Source organism: Aphis gossypii, chromosome 2 (assembly GCF_020184175.1).
Source record: "Aphis gossypii isolate Hap1 chromosome 2, ASM2018417v2, whole genome shotgun sequence".
NCBI classification, from domain to species: Eukaryota; Metazoa; Arthropoda; class Insecta; order Hemiptera; family Aphididae; genus Aphis; species Aphis gossypii.
This window is the reverse complement of record NC_065531.1, coordinates 11,927,873-11,943,332: the sequence shown is the minus strand read 5'-3', so window position 1 is coordinate 11,943,332 and position 15,460 is coordinate 11,927,873. Positions and strand designations below refer to the sequence as shown.

At 24.1% G+C, this 15,460-nt stretch overlaps 1 protein-coding gene across 1 annotated transcript; it reads right to left on the bottom strand.

Annotated features, from left to right (window-relative positions):
• Positions 1–4,406: 4,406 nt before the first annotated feature.
• LOC114123836 (pickpocket protein 28-like) lies at positions 4,407–14,822 on the bottom strand. Its single transcript, XM_050200573.1, has 10 exons — positions 14,634–14,822; positions 12,995–13,231; positions 11,899–11,998; positions 11,207–11,373; positions 9,104–9,299; positions 7,872–8,142; positions 7,620–7,676; positions 7,277–7,418; positions 4,772–4,861; positions 4,407–4,690 (listed from the first exon to the last, which is right to left on the bottom strand). The coding sequence occupies exons 1-10, from the start codon at positions 14,714–14,716 to the stop codon at positions 4,591–4,593; spliced, it is 1,443 nt and encodes a 480-aa protein (XP_050056530.1). The 5' UTR covers positions 14,717–14,822; the 3' UTR covers positions 4,407–4,590.
• Between the last annotated feature and the right edge of the window lie 638 nt (positions 14,823–15,460).

Genomic DNA, 15,460 nt, shown 5'->3' with positions numbered 1-15,460 from the left:
CACTGCATTTTAGCGGAATAATAAAATGTGTGCATTTATTATGAATTGATGGAATCCGCTGAAGAACAAAATGCACAATAGGCCAACAGACGGGTTTCACGAATGCGTCCGGAACAAGGTATATCACCCGAGTAAGTCCCAAAAACAAAAAATTATAATTTTGATGTAGTCGGAAATTCCGGAAGTTCTAATTTCACTCAATTTTTGTAAATGTAATCCTTTTCTATTTAAAGTTTCTTTCAGGTACTGCTGTTACTATTGCTTGAGCATCACTCAATTCCATCAAAACTAATGACAAATATGTTGAAATTATTCTCTTAAAGTTGTTATCAAAGTACATAATACTAGTACCCAAGAACTTCAGAACACTTAAATCTGTCGATTCGTCTATAATTATGCTGTAAAAACTATCACCGATGCTTTCTTTCAAACATTGTCCAACAGTCAACACTGGCCGGAATGCGCCCCAGTTTATTAAGAGTTAAATAGAATAGGTACACCACAAGGAGATGAACTGGCTTACCCCTGAAAATGATTCATATTTATGTTATAATTTTTTATTTTAATTAGCATCCATTGTTTAGGTGAGTGTACTAATTTTAAAATTTTTTTTCATTTTATTTAAGAAAAATGTTTGTATTCTTATTTTAGAGCATCTACTATATATAGGCTGGTGTTGAAATGCCATTCTTTTAACAAAATCTTGTCTCGATGTTTTATTATTTTGAAATTGATTTATATATTGTATTCGATGTATGCAATTTTCTTGCATGAATACATTCTTACACTTTCTTTTTGTATTCTTGTTTTTTGTGTGGCCGACCGTTCGGATTGTTATTTTGCTGCATCTTTTTTAATACTTCCAAAAATGTTTATATATCTGGGTGTTGTTTATAAAAAATAGGTGGACTGAGGACGCACGCGGGGTATTAAATATAGTTTGTCGATAATACTGCGAATGCAATCGGACTATGAAAAATATAAAAATTTAAAACGAGACGTACTTGGGATATCCCCGACACAAAAAATAAAAACTTATTTTAAATATTAAATTGTTAACTTTTACTGAAGTACTGAACGCCGTGATTATCTTCTAAGTTGACCCCGAACGATGCAATAAAGTCGGTCGACTTATTCTGAAGGTAACGTTAGTGACATCTATTTGAGTAATTTTGCACTTTATTGCGTGAGCACAAAAAAACCAACAGTAATTGCGCTCATATTCATCACTAGATACCGGGGACTGTATACATATTTTTTTTAAATTTAATTTTCTAATTTTTGATCTCCAACCTTTCTTTCCATACTTGTCACCGCCGACCAAGCACTATTTAGAGACTTGGAGTCATATATTCCCATGAAAGTTTTAATTAGAAAATTATGTATTTCTCATTTAAGTTCATAGTTATTAAACTATAAATACATTGTCTTTTGATTACATTCGAATAACAATCAGGGACTTAATCAAAGAGATGTTCATGATTTATCTGTATATTTATGTGTTATCTATATACAATTAAATTTTCAAAATATTTTCGCTTTTTTGAGCTATTCATAGATAATTGAAATTTTCGATTTTTTTAAGTATTTTTTTTTTTTTTTTTGAAGTGTCGATAAAAAAATTTTGAAAAAAAAACTTGAAATTTTAATATAAAGTTCCTTATAAGTTGTTCTTATTATAGTTAAAAAAAAAAATAAAACATTTACGAAGTATGTCATAATTGCGAAAATGTACAAGTAATTTTGTAGTTGAAAATTTATGAAAATATTTGTATTTATATTTAAGGTTTAAAAATTCAACACTAAGTTTTCCATAAGTTTTTATTCAAATAGCTATAGAGAACACTCAAAGCGTTATTACAGGAAAAATGTTATGAGCTTTTGAATTTTAAATTTTTACAAAATCGGTTAATGATAACGATTTATGCTCAAACGATTTTCAATATTGGTTATTTTTCAAAAACAATGAGTCGTAGATACTTGAAAATTTCACCAATTATTTAGATTGATACTTTCTTTACATTATTTAATTTTCAAAATATTTCGCTTATTTTAATGCTATTTAAAAGCATTTGAAATATTCGTTTTTGTTTAGTTTTTTTTTTTTTTATAAATATTGATAAAACTGTGTGTAGTTAAAATTTATAAAAAAATTTGTTTCAGTAGCTAAAAGTAGAAAATTCAACACAAGATTTTCCATAAATTTGGCTTACAATAATTATAAAAGAACTTGAAAGTTGGCCAATTAAAAAAATTTTATTCTTCTTTAAGTTTAGATGAATAACGTTTTTATTGAAAATGTTTGTATGATGTTTGTCAAATTAAAAATTGTACATGTTACTTGAAATAATTTATCCTATTGTAACATTTTATCAAGTCACCCATACTACTGAAACAGTATCTTACAAAAATAATGCATACCTACTGTGTATAATAGTATTAAAGTTATTAAATAAAATGTAATAGCACATATAAAGTGCATACAATGTAATAACATAATATACTATATACAGAATATAATTATTAATAACTATATTGTACAGTGTACACTATGTATAAGTATACACTATACATACATATAATAATTTAATATTGTAACAAAACTACTCATTGATGTAACCTGTGATAAAATACATTCTGCGAGAGAAATAAGGTCAATTAGTCAAGGATTTAATAATAAAATAAATTGTAATAAATAATAATAATATTTTGAAGGTCAACGTGATCTGATGGATCTTTTTATGGAAAATGTTGATTTTGGATTTAAATTTCACAAAAGTCATATTACCATGATTTAAGTGTACAAACATATGCAAAATATTAACCAATACGGCCGCACAACTATTACTAATAATCTTAGTAGCATTTGCTTGATAACATTTAAACTCAAAACTTTTTTATCGTTTATGTTTATAACACTTTAAACTTATCAGTTATTTGTATTTGCTGTAAATCGCCAACAAAAAAAAAATATTGTAATTTGAAACATTGTAGGGATTTTTATAGTTTTAGAATAATTATTAAATGCAATGTAATGAATTAATTTTCGTTTTATTTTAACTGTTTAATTTAAATAGAACACCTTTATTGGCTTTGTTTAATTTTTATAGATGCAATTGTTTTTAAAAATAATCAACATTGAACTTATTGAATTTGTAACAATTTTTTATAGAGTATTGGATATCTAGAATCACAATATTCCATATACAATTATCCTGTATCTAATATCGAAATACTAATTTTTAATTATTTAAACCATATCTGTCTACATTATCTATCTTAGGTAAGCTACCTTATATCTATAGAGTTAATTAATAAGATTTATAAATCATCTTCAAATACATTTTTACTAGTATATTATATTTTAAACTTATAACTTCTTATCGATAATCTTAGGTCAATTAACTTTGTTGATCGTATATATTTAACCATGTCTTCTAAATTCTAAATACAGTTTAAAAACACAAAGAGAGGTATCCAAATACATACATATTCTAATCAACATAATTTAATATATATACTTTAAAAATAAAAGCTCGAAACAATGTACCTATACATGTACATGAGTGGCGTATACCAAGACCTTAATGCATCCAAAGTATATCCAAGTTGGAGGATTCTCATAATTTTTATCATTAAATTTAAATAATTTGTTGTTGTTTAATTTACTCAAATGAAAATTCGAAAAGTTAAATAATTTAAAAAATATATGTATATTGTATATTTTATTTTATGGCAATAGCAGTATAGAAAATAAACTTCACTTCATTATTATATTTATAAAGTTCTAATTCTAGTATCACTGTATTATATTTTAATAATTAAGAGCTTAAAATCTGAAAAGTTATTAAAAATGCTATAAAAACATCAAAATTTTTAGAAATGCAAAACAAAAGTTTAGATTTTCAATTCTCTAATAATCTAATGTATAAAACGGGTTTTGTACTTGACAACTTTTACTCAGGACTCCCCAAAAAATATTAAATTTTGTATTCAAATCTGTGCCTTAATAATACTTTATTAATTGCTATTGTAATCAAATGTATACACTAAAAAATTATATATTTATATTTATGTTTATATTAATTTATTTATAAGAAGCTTTCACAGCCGATAGGTCTTAAAACCAATAAATTTCAGTAATTTCACTCTATGTATTTGTGTTATACTCTATGTAGACTCTATGTACTTATATACATAATTCTCTCAAGCAATTGAATATTTGGTATTTAAAAAAATGATGTTTAAGTCTTAAGTTAATTTTTTCGTTTTTTCGTTAGTACAAAAATTATGATTTACTTAACCATTTTAATAATTATAATATAATGCATACAGTTAATAACTAGAAAAAATTAGTTAGAGTATACACTATACATACAACCTACTATACTTGATATATTGTGTGTCTAAACATAAATAAATATTATAATATAAACTACTAATTAGTATAATTATATTAATTAGCATAATATATTACATGTTGGTATTTAATGTATTTAATGTATTTATCTTAAATCTTATATAGCTTTATCTTTAATATAACCATAAACTTTATTTAATTAATTATTATGTATAAAATAAATAATTTTTTTAGCGAAAAAAAGGATTGATAAATAAGAAATAAAAAGCTTCCAATGATGAAATCAGACTCACTCCACGGCACAAATTTGTCATTCCAGCAATTTTACCTTTAAATAAAAATTGAATTATCAAGTAAATTAATTCAAGATTATTATTTACAATAATATATTTAATTGGATTTTAACAAACTATGTAGCCTATATTAGTATCTTCAGCATTTCGTCTCAAAGGCCACGTGTGCTCCAAATTAACTGTGGCTTCAATACTGGCCAAACTATTGCTATGCAAAGAAAGATTATATATTATTAATTACTAAATCTAAAATGCACAATTATTTCTAGTGTTGCAACTAAACGATTCTAATTTTAGTAAAAATTTGTTTCATCTCTTTTTAAATATTTGACATATCAACCAAATTTTCGGTTTTTAATGACATTCTTTTGTTTTAAGATTTTTAGAACATTTTATACTTAAATTTAAAAGTGTATTCCCATATAAATGAAAAATTACATATATAAAGTCTACTATCAGTATAATATATATAATATATCAGTAATATATTATTATAAGTATAGATATTTACTTAATACTTAGATATAGTGAGGAAATCAAATACTCTTTAACAGTACCTATAAGAGTAACTCTTATGATCAACACGCCAACACTGAATACAAATAAACCAAATTAAGCATCATTAAATGAATATAATATCATTAATTCTTCATATTTATGTGTTAACATGTTAAATTTTTAAGTTATTTTATAAATCTATTATTCTTATATTCTTTATTAATTTGTATGGTATTTTCTTAGTTTTTATAAGGCATTAAATTCCCGGCCCTATGCACCTATTAAAATTTACAATATTATAGTGTTTGTTAATTGACTAATATATTTATCTAATGATATGAGTTTTAGGTTTTCAAAGTTGTGAAATAACATTGATAATAATATTATCACATTCCAACATTACAATAATATATTTTTTATTCTGTTTGTTTATATTACAAATACTATTACATAACTATATAATGATTACATTTTCAAGTTAAATATTATATATTTATTATATGTGTTGCCGTTATAGTTTACATAACAGATTGTATACAATAGATGGTCCATTTAAGTTTAAGTGTCTACATGATTATTTCGAAAAAGTTAATTTTCAAAAGTATATTTATATTGACAATATAGAATATTGAGTATAAAAGTATTTCGATAATTTAAAATCAAATTTCGAACGATTGGTTAGTAAGGTATAATCAAGTATAAATTTCTTATAGTGCACTTCTCAGTTATAAGATGTACCTATAACTAATCAACTACTCGTTCGAAATTAGATTTGTATTTACCAACATAACTATTCCAAAAAAATATTTTGCTTAGGAATATGAATTTAAAAACTAATGTTTTTATTCAAAAAAGGGTGAGTATAAATGGGTACAGCTCTGCTGTACATTAGGCGTTAAGTTCGAGTGAGTCACTAATATAGGTGTGTTAAATTTTAACTCAATGATATATTATTATCATTGTATACAAAAAACTATTCTGAACGGAGACAGTCAGTCAGAGTGTTAGCCTATATATCTCACTTAATATATTTTATATGTTTTTAGGTATAGCCATTAAAGCCATTCATTTTAATTTTAGTTTCACGATCAATTGATATAATTTTTATCGGAATTATTGCATTGATCGTATTATTAGTATTTAATTATTATAATAGTATGTATTTATACCATATTATATCTACTTACATAACTCAAAATTTAATAACATCTTTCTATAAATACCGTAGAACAGTAAAAATAGATAATATTTTTTAATAAATTAAAAATGCCATTGCATATAATAAAATTCATAATAACTGGTGATTTATTTAGAGGTACTATTTTTAAATAAGAATGTATGACTGATAAAGCGTGAGTCGTATCAAACTGTAACGATATTTTAGTTTAATGTTATTTTACATTTCATCGTGGAAAGACTTAGCCCGGCACAGCACAGCATCTACAAATTATTCAACTTTACTACGAAAATTACCGTTCAATAAGGAATATTTTTCGTAATCTTAGAGAAACTTGCATGACAATAAATAAAATTGCCGTATTTGGAATGAAGGGCAACCCGAAGAAGTTTAAGAGCTGCCATTAAATTCAAAGAAAACAACTGTTTAACATTTTTTAACATCATTGGCCAAAAACCAGTCAAAATGCTTGGAAGTGTAATTGAAAATTGGAAATTTAGAATATACCGTATTAATTGCAGTTACGGCCAACATTTAAAAGATATAATATTTAAAAAATAAATGTAAACATAATATTTTTTTTAATGATAATAAAGATAGTCTAATAAAATTTAATTTTATAATGTTTTTTTTTTATTTTTGAAAAAATCACTTTTAAATGAACCACCCTTTAATATATAAAAATTGAAACTTTTTCAAATGAATAATAATGATTATATATATTCTTAAATAGATCACATTATTGTACACATGACATAGTTTGTTTCAAGTTTTACTATGATAAAACTTTATAATATGTGTTTTTATATGAATATTATACATGGTTAAAATGATTTTTGTATTATTTATTATTTTGTAAATTAATCAAAGTATACTATATAACTGCAAACAGTGCAAACAAAAATATTTAATAATTATTAATTAATAAAAAAATTAATTTTCTTATACCTGTCAGTTAAGTTGTCCAAAAACGTAAATGATTCTTTTATGTAGCTGAAATTTTTAGGTACCGTCGAATAAGATAATTCGTAATCAATGTCTGTACAAGATGGTAGACATTTGCATGTATGGTATGCTCTCTGTACATGAACTAATAAAATAAAATTAAGATTTATTATTTTCATAAAACAACTAAATCATTTATTTGAATATTGAATAAAGCGTTATATCTATTTTATATATTTTTAAAATCATTTTTAAGGACTATTATCCTTAATATGAATATTTTATTAATTAAAAAACTACTCGTTCAAATTTCGAATTAGGTACATCAAAATCATGCTTTATTTACTTGCTGCATTTGCTAGGCAATCTTTCGATTTTGGTCCACACACGGGTAAAGAACTGTCTGTTAAAAAATAAAATAATAACAGAACTGTAACTGAATAATTGTGTCTTCATAATTATTATTCTAATTTGTAACCAGTATTCTTAAAAAATGAATATAGATATAAATGAGAGTATATGTATAATACTTCACAGTGTATTAAAGCTCTTTTGATTAGGACATTAGGTATAGTTAATAAATTATATATAATCATACTTATTCTGAACATCGGAGCACAACCACACAAATGCTCAGTATAATTCACCTGACATTCAACATAACAATTTATATATGAATAAATTGTGTTGTACTTTAGCCACTTTTCGTTCAAATAATAACATCCTCGTTTTTCAGGTGTCCAACTTTTTAAACCATCATCTGTCAACGACAAAAAAGTTGATATTTGAACAAAGCTATGACTATTTTTTGAAAGTTTTAAGGAAGAATGTGAATAGTCCGGGACATCTGATGGACTATGAAAATAGACCTGAAATAAGCAGAATATAATATTATTTAGTACATATTATTAGTTATAATATTTTATTTCAAAATATTAAAAACCAATAATGTACTGATTTAATGCATTAATTACGTATAATGAGTATTATAACAATATTTTAAAAATCAAAAATAATGAAAATAATAATAATAATAAATACATATTTATTATTTAAATTGCATGTTAATATATGGCAACAAAACATGTTATCACAATTAATTATGCATACACATTGAATTTATAATAAAAATGATCATAAAATAGAACTAAGAGCTCGTAAAAAGGAATTAATATTTATCTCAATAACTAAAATTACATTTCAATGAATCATCTAAGGAAAATGTATTTATTAAATACTCATTGTACCACTACAATTAGAGAAATTTAATTTTTAAATATTAATACATTTATTAGACATTTAACTATTTATTCAGATTAAATTATACTTGACATATTACTTCTAACTATATCGTCATCAATTCCGTAACTAATATTCTTTCTCAATATTCTCGTCATTCATCTCCAAAATTAATTCTCATTCCCTAATCTAACTCATCACGATTTGAAAGTTCTTATCCTTCGTCAACACACTTAATTCCATATTCCTTACTGCCCATCCGCTATATAATGAACCGAAATAGTCTAATACTTACAATCTAAGTAATAAAGCTAGCAAAATATAAGTGTTTCTATTTTCTTTAAAAATAATAACTTCATTATAATTTATTAAATATTATATTTTTATAATATCGAATATAAAAGTACATTATTAAGTTAAGCTCAAATCCGCAATTGTAAACAATTTAGAAAAATTAATTAATTTCAATTGGTAAACTTATACACAATGTATAACTGTATACTTGAACTAGTTAACATATGCACATATACATATAATTGTATAACTCTAATACAAACATTTTGAGCTAAAAATTAGTATATTATACTTAACTGTAAAACCTTGTTTACTCGAGCAACCATAAAATGCATCTTTTTGAGCCAATATAATTTCAACAGTATTCCAATATGTTGTCGATTTCATATTCCATGGTATATTTGATGTTAAATTATTATCTCTGTAACCATCATCCAAATTCCAGTTACTCTTTAAATTTGACCATTTTTTACCTGTTTGAAGTGTATCCTGTCTAATAAAATAAAATAATTCTAATTAGCAACAAACCAAATAAAAAACATTTATAATACATCAAACATTGCATAATACATAACACTAATCGTATTATAGTATGGATATAGGTAGGTATTTAAATGATAAAATAAATGATATATTTATAAATATTAAATATATTCACGACCTAAATATTGTAATATTAAAATATTCATGACCCAAATATTAGGTACCATGAAATATATTTTTATACAAGTTTAAAATATAATTAGTTATTTCTATATATTATTTCTATACTCTGTTATGAACAATTATCAATATAAATAATTGTTTTATAGTTTTGTTTGAAATTTAAAGTTCATAGTTCTACACCTTACATTTATTGTAAATATAAATACATAAATTTAAATATTTTTTCAAAAATCGGATAAACAAAATGTACAATAAAAAAAAAAAAAAATTATGTAAATTAAATAATGTGAGATATAAGCGTTATATTATATTAGTAAAGATATCTTTATGTTATCCTTGGCTATAGAGCTTTTTGAGTACCTATTTAGGTAACCTTTTCAAAACGGTATCCTGTCAATTGATCGAAAAACAATTTTTTGCAAATGACTATTGATCGAATAAAAATTGTTCGCAAAACTAAAAATTATACTATCCATTAAAATACATTAAAAAAAATATGTTGAATAAAAATGTATAAATAAATAACTAATATAAATTAAAGAATGATAATCAACTAAAATTGCTAAAAAAAAATATTATAAAATACGTTTAATTATATATTAAATTATAGGCTATTTCATCTAGATAATGAAGAATATTCAAACCATTATAATTAGAACAAATTTTTTTAATTCCTTAACTCTTTCTTCGCGTTCTTGGTATTTTTTTTAAATTTATATAGCATTGCTTTTATTTGAATATGTCAAACGAATTAGTTGTTTGGTATTAATTGTTTCCAATCAATTGACATATATCCATTTAAAACATTGTAATACATTATTTATGCAATTTCAGTATACTAAAGCTTGAACCCGTAGTTTATTGTGAACAAAAAAAGGGATTATTTCAATTTTTTTTTTTTTTTAGCTTGAGTTGATAAGTTGATGTAGAAATTTTTAAATTCTTAAATAAAAATACTAAAAATCACAAAAAACATATATACATGTATAAATTATATAAATTATAAATATCAAAAACCTATAGGAATACCGATCAACAACATCTAAAAATTACAGTGCTCGCTGATTTTATACATAATTATTGTACCACCCAAGTATTATTTATTTTGTCATTTTACAACTGGTATGTAAATTAAAAATAGTGTGTGGCTTTTACTCACTAAAGTGTAAGGTATTTTGCTACGTAATGAACCGATTAAGTGTGTGGTATTTTTCTTTTAACCTTTTTGAAGTTGAAATTATAAGTGTGTGAATTTCAGATACATATATTAATAAAATGCTGACCAATTAACAGAAGGCAATTTTCCCTTAGCTGAAATTTTTTTCTTTAGGGATATAAAAAAGATAATGTTTATGTATTCCACTTCGAGAGATCTTTATGAACTATGAGCTGTAAACTAGCATCATGAATTTCATTAACTTGATTACTTTCGGTGTCTTGGACAGGTTTATTAATTGAATATCGCTAGAGTATCGACATACCAACATCAACAGTGCAAGAAAGAGAGGTTCCCTTCGTTAGTCATATTGAATATTTGTAAACATTGTAACAAAATCTTAGTGCAATTATTAACTTACATAACTTATCCTAACTAGTAATTAATTAATTAATTAGTCAAATATTACAGTAAATATGATTTTTGAAACCATATATTCATTTTTGGAACATGGTATATTAAAAAATGTTTATCTGATTGCTTTAAAGTATTAAAGTATAAGTTCTTAATAAACTTACAATTTGTATGGAATGTGTCTATACATATCATGGTATGGTAGAGCATTAAAACTGAAACATAAATTAGTTAATAAAAATATAGGCTGCATGATTTCGCAAGGATGATCAATGATTTTATCTTTCCATCGAATTTGTTTTATAGTATCTTCGCATTTGGTTGAAAGTTCCTGTAAGTGAAATATATTTTTGAGATTATCCATCATTACATGTATATTAATGATATAATATTTAAAATAAGTATTAGGTAAACACAATAAAATCATCCATTTGCAAACTTCATCAATATCTAATTCTTATCTATATATATATTTATAATATATATTGGCATTTGACATTTGTATAAAACTAAAAGTAAGTAGGTACATTTAATTAAATAATTATAAGTACCTGTCAATTATTTATTACTTGATCGATCTAATAAATTTAAAATATGTCTTAAATGGGTACTGGGTGGGTACCTAATAGTTTACTTCTTTATAAGAATTAGAATGTGTCTTTAATATAAAATAATAAAAAAAAAAAAAAAAAATAGTGTTCCAAACAAACTTTGTTTTAAAATATTCAATTTAAATCATAGGTATAAAATCATACACATTACGCACATATTAAACATTATGCTTTAGTATAAATATAGATTATTACTTATTATGTTTGATAATAATTTGATTTGATTAATTCAGAATTTAACATACTTTCACTACTTTATAGACGATGTTGGGATTTATATTTTCTAGTTTAAAAATGTTATGTTTCCATTGACACATTTCATATACTACGTTCAGTGTCTGCCATCTATAAAAAATTACATTTTCTAAAATAATTTATCAATACAATATTCACTTTTAACAATTAATATAATCATTAATAATATTAATGTTTGTAATTAAATATATTACATTCGAAATTATAACTCTAAAATGCTGAATACCTAATAGATGGGCATTTACATCATGTTAGACGTTCTACATTATTAATATGTCAAATTCGAATGATAAAATAAAATTTTAAAAAAAAATACCAGTGGAGATCATTTTGTTTATTACTATTTATGTAGGTAATACCCATGTTTATGCGTTATTAAATGTCATCAAGAAACAATACATGTACCTAAACTTAATTTACGCCTTCCCTTTCTCCTCCCAATTTTACAATTCAAACTTAGTCTCAAAAATAAAATTATCATTTATAAAACTATGATAGCTCCCATTTGATTGTATAACATCCAAATTGTAGCTAATTTTCGAGAGAATACTGATGGACGCCCATATAGTTGTCTAACCTTCTACACAATGATCTACATAATATGACCACACTCAAAAAAACTAACCTATTGGCCATCACTATTACAATAGATTTTACTTCAAACTCTTACATCATAAACATGCTCGTATTTACTCAACTATTTTATGAAATGCCACTAGAATACTGAAAATAAATTAGCCAAGAGCACCTTAGGCCAATATAATGTCACTTATTTTTGTAAACAGTATAAAATATTTCCAGAGTGCCATTATTAATTAGTTTCCTTTCACCTATATACTTTTTTTTTTTAGTTAAATGCTTTCAAATATTCTTTCTATACTAATGTATTATAATTATGTATAAATCATAAATATTTTGAAAAAAATATTTTCATCATATTATTGAGATTTATTTTGTATAGATTAAGTCTCTGACTTCTCTAAAATTTGGATTTTGCTTATAAATTAATATTTTACTAATTCATACAAGAATATAATTAGGTACTATATATTTTAAAATTAAAGTATAGGTACTGCAAATACTTACTCTTCGTCGGTTTTATTTTGTCGCTCCCAATTCAGTACAGAGGCTAAGTTCATTGTGTTTGAACTAATGGGATCATTGTGACAAATTGTTATTGCAGGAAATGGATTTTCAGATATGTGCCGTGGTTCGTTAATACTAAATCTATTCACTGGAGAATCGTACCATTTCAAGACTATATCGTACGACAAAAATACACATAACGCACCAGATCCAATTAATACGCTTATCCAATAAAGCCTGTTAATAACACGAAATTATTAATGTTATGCTTATTACATTTAATTTCGCCCACATGCCTAATCATAAATCCATATCGAGATTACAGAGATTCAATTAACACATTTATTTTATGTACATAATATTTTGATTTTATTTTAAGGTATAATATATTTCATTAAAATAAATGGCTAAATAACCGATGCACAAACATGTAACGTATACAATTATTAACTTATTAACTATTTATATTCAGTTTAAACAGTTATATCTTATAAAAAATTAAAACAATAAAACTATGTTGATTCAACGTATGAAGTATCTTCAATTTTACTAATAATATATACATAAATTGCAAAAAGATATACAGAATAAACCAACTTACAACCTTCACAAAAAAGCTAAATGATATAACTTATAAATCATAATCAGTACAAAATCGGAAAATTCAGATTGTAACAATTTTATGAATCTTATTAGCTATGTTATTATCTAATGTAGATGAATGTAGAGAAAATTGTTTGAGTTGGTAACAATTTTCTCAAAAATAAAAAGTATTTTAACCTTGAAAATATCATCTATTTAGCAGTAGTCTTCAATCGGTAAGTCGTAACCCAATTTTGGTTCGAGTAAATTTTGAAAATGGGTCTCGATAAGTACATTTTAATAACATAGAATAATACCTAATCAATAATATTAAACTCAAATAATATTTTATTAATATTATATGACTGTACATACACTAAATATATTCTTGCATATTAATGTTACCTATAATATGGTGCAGTATAGAAAATAAGATAAGAGCCCTTCTACAATGACATAAGGCATAAGAAAATTTTACCTTTTTTTTGTTTTTCGTGGCTTACAAAATTTTCATGGGTCGAGAAAATCGTATGGTAAAAAAGTGGGATCACGAGTCAAAAAAGTTAAAGACCACTGATATATTATATTGTATATAATATATATATATTTTAGTTATTGTAGTTATATTCTGCTAATAATAATAATGACTTATAAGGGCTAATAAGTAATAACGGTACCTAATAACTCATTAAACCTTAGCTGTTTTGATTTTTCTATAAACACCTACTCCTAAGAAAAATATAATTCAAATCCCGACTAACTCATTTCATAACTTGCCTCAAGCACACTTTCTGGAAAATCACCAAGATGATTAACCAAAATAGAGTGTATCTGATCATCTAATAAACGAAATCATCATCATCAAATCTCTTACTTTCATATTATTCTTCATATGATACTATTGTAGGTAAATAAACTACTTATTGTACTGTTTTTGTTATTTATTTAAGTAAAGCCTTTTATTTATAAAAAACATTTGTTTGTATATAATATCCTTCACCTAGATATTTAATAAAAAAAATCGAAATATATATTATACTCGTATATATATACTTACGATGAGTATTTATCATCTGTCCAAAAATTATTTCTTAAGCTTGTATTTGTTATTATATATTTGTGTATACTTTTGAAACCCATTATTATGAATGTAAAGTGATTGTCACATTAAACGTCATGTGCCTTAACCAAAAATATCGAAACTAAAGTGAAACCGAGTTAATGTGTACTTATACTTTTTTATACGTCAACACGGTTCATTTGAAAATATTGAAAATTTGTAATATGCTATATACTATATTATGTACCTATATTGATTAATTTTTTTTATTATTATTTAATTTTAAGCCATATGATATTATGAGTTATGACACAACTGTATTATCTTAAATTCTCTAGAGACTTATAAAAGCCTATATTATACCTATTATGTCGTGCGTGTTTAATACCCACAATTGATGTCCAAATGACTTTATTTATTGTATTTAATGCATTTCCATTTTTATTTTAAATTACTCAACAACGTATTTATTTAACCTAAATAACACGACAGTTTTTTATATTTTATTGAATAAATAGCTAATGAAATGTACTTGTAATACGCCATATTGGAAGTGTCGGATAGGTAGTGCAATTGTTTTAAATTGTATTCTATATGCAGTATAAGCACAGAATATATTTATCAGAATTTTGATAGATAAATAAATTATTTTGAATGTGTAGTTAATGAATAATGATTATAACTTATAAGTATTAAAGATTTTTATGAGTGATACAAGTATATCCGAAAAATGTTAACCCACTAATCCACTCTCTTTTTTTGAAATATTTTTAACTCATTATATAACTGCTCGTTTGAAGACATTACAGATTTTATATATATTT

Coding starts and splice junctions, on each gene's coding strand:
- LOC114123836 (XM_050200573.1), bottom strand. CDS start 14,716: ATGGGTTTCAAAAGTATACACAAATATATAATAACAAATACAAGCTTA. Junction 11,374..11,898: donor TCGTCTATAAAGTAGTGAAA/GTATGTTAAATT, acceptor TTTCACTTACAG/GAACTTTCAACCAAATGCGA. Junction 4,862..7,276: donor TTGGACAACTTAACTGACAG/GTATAAGAAAAT, acceptor TTCTTTGCATAG/CAATAGTTTGGCCAGTATTG.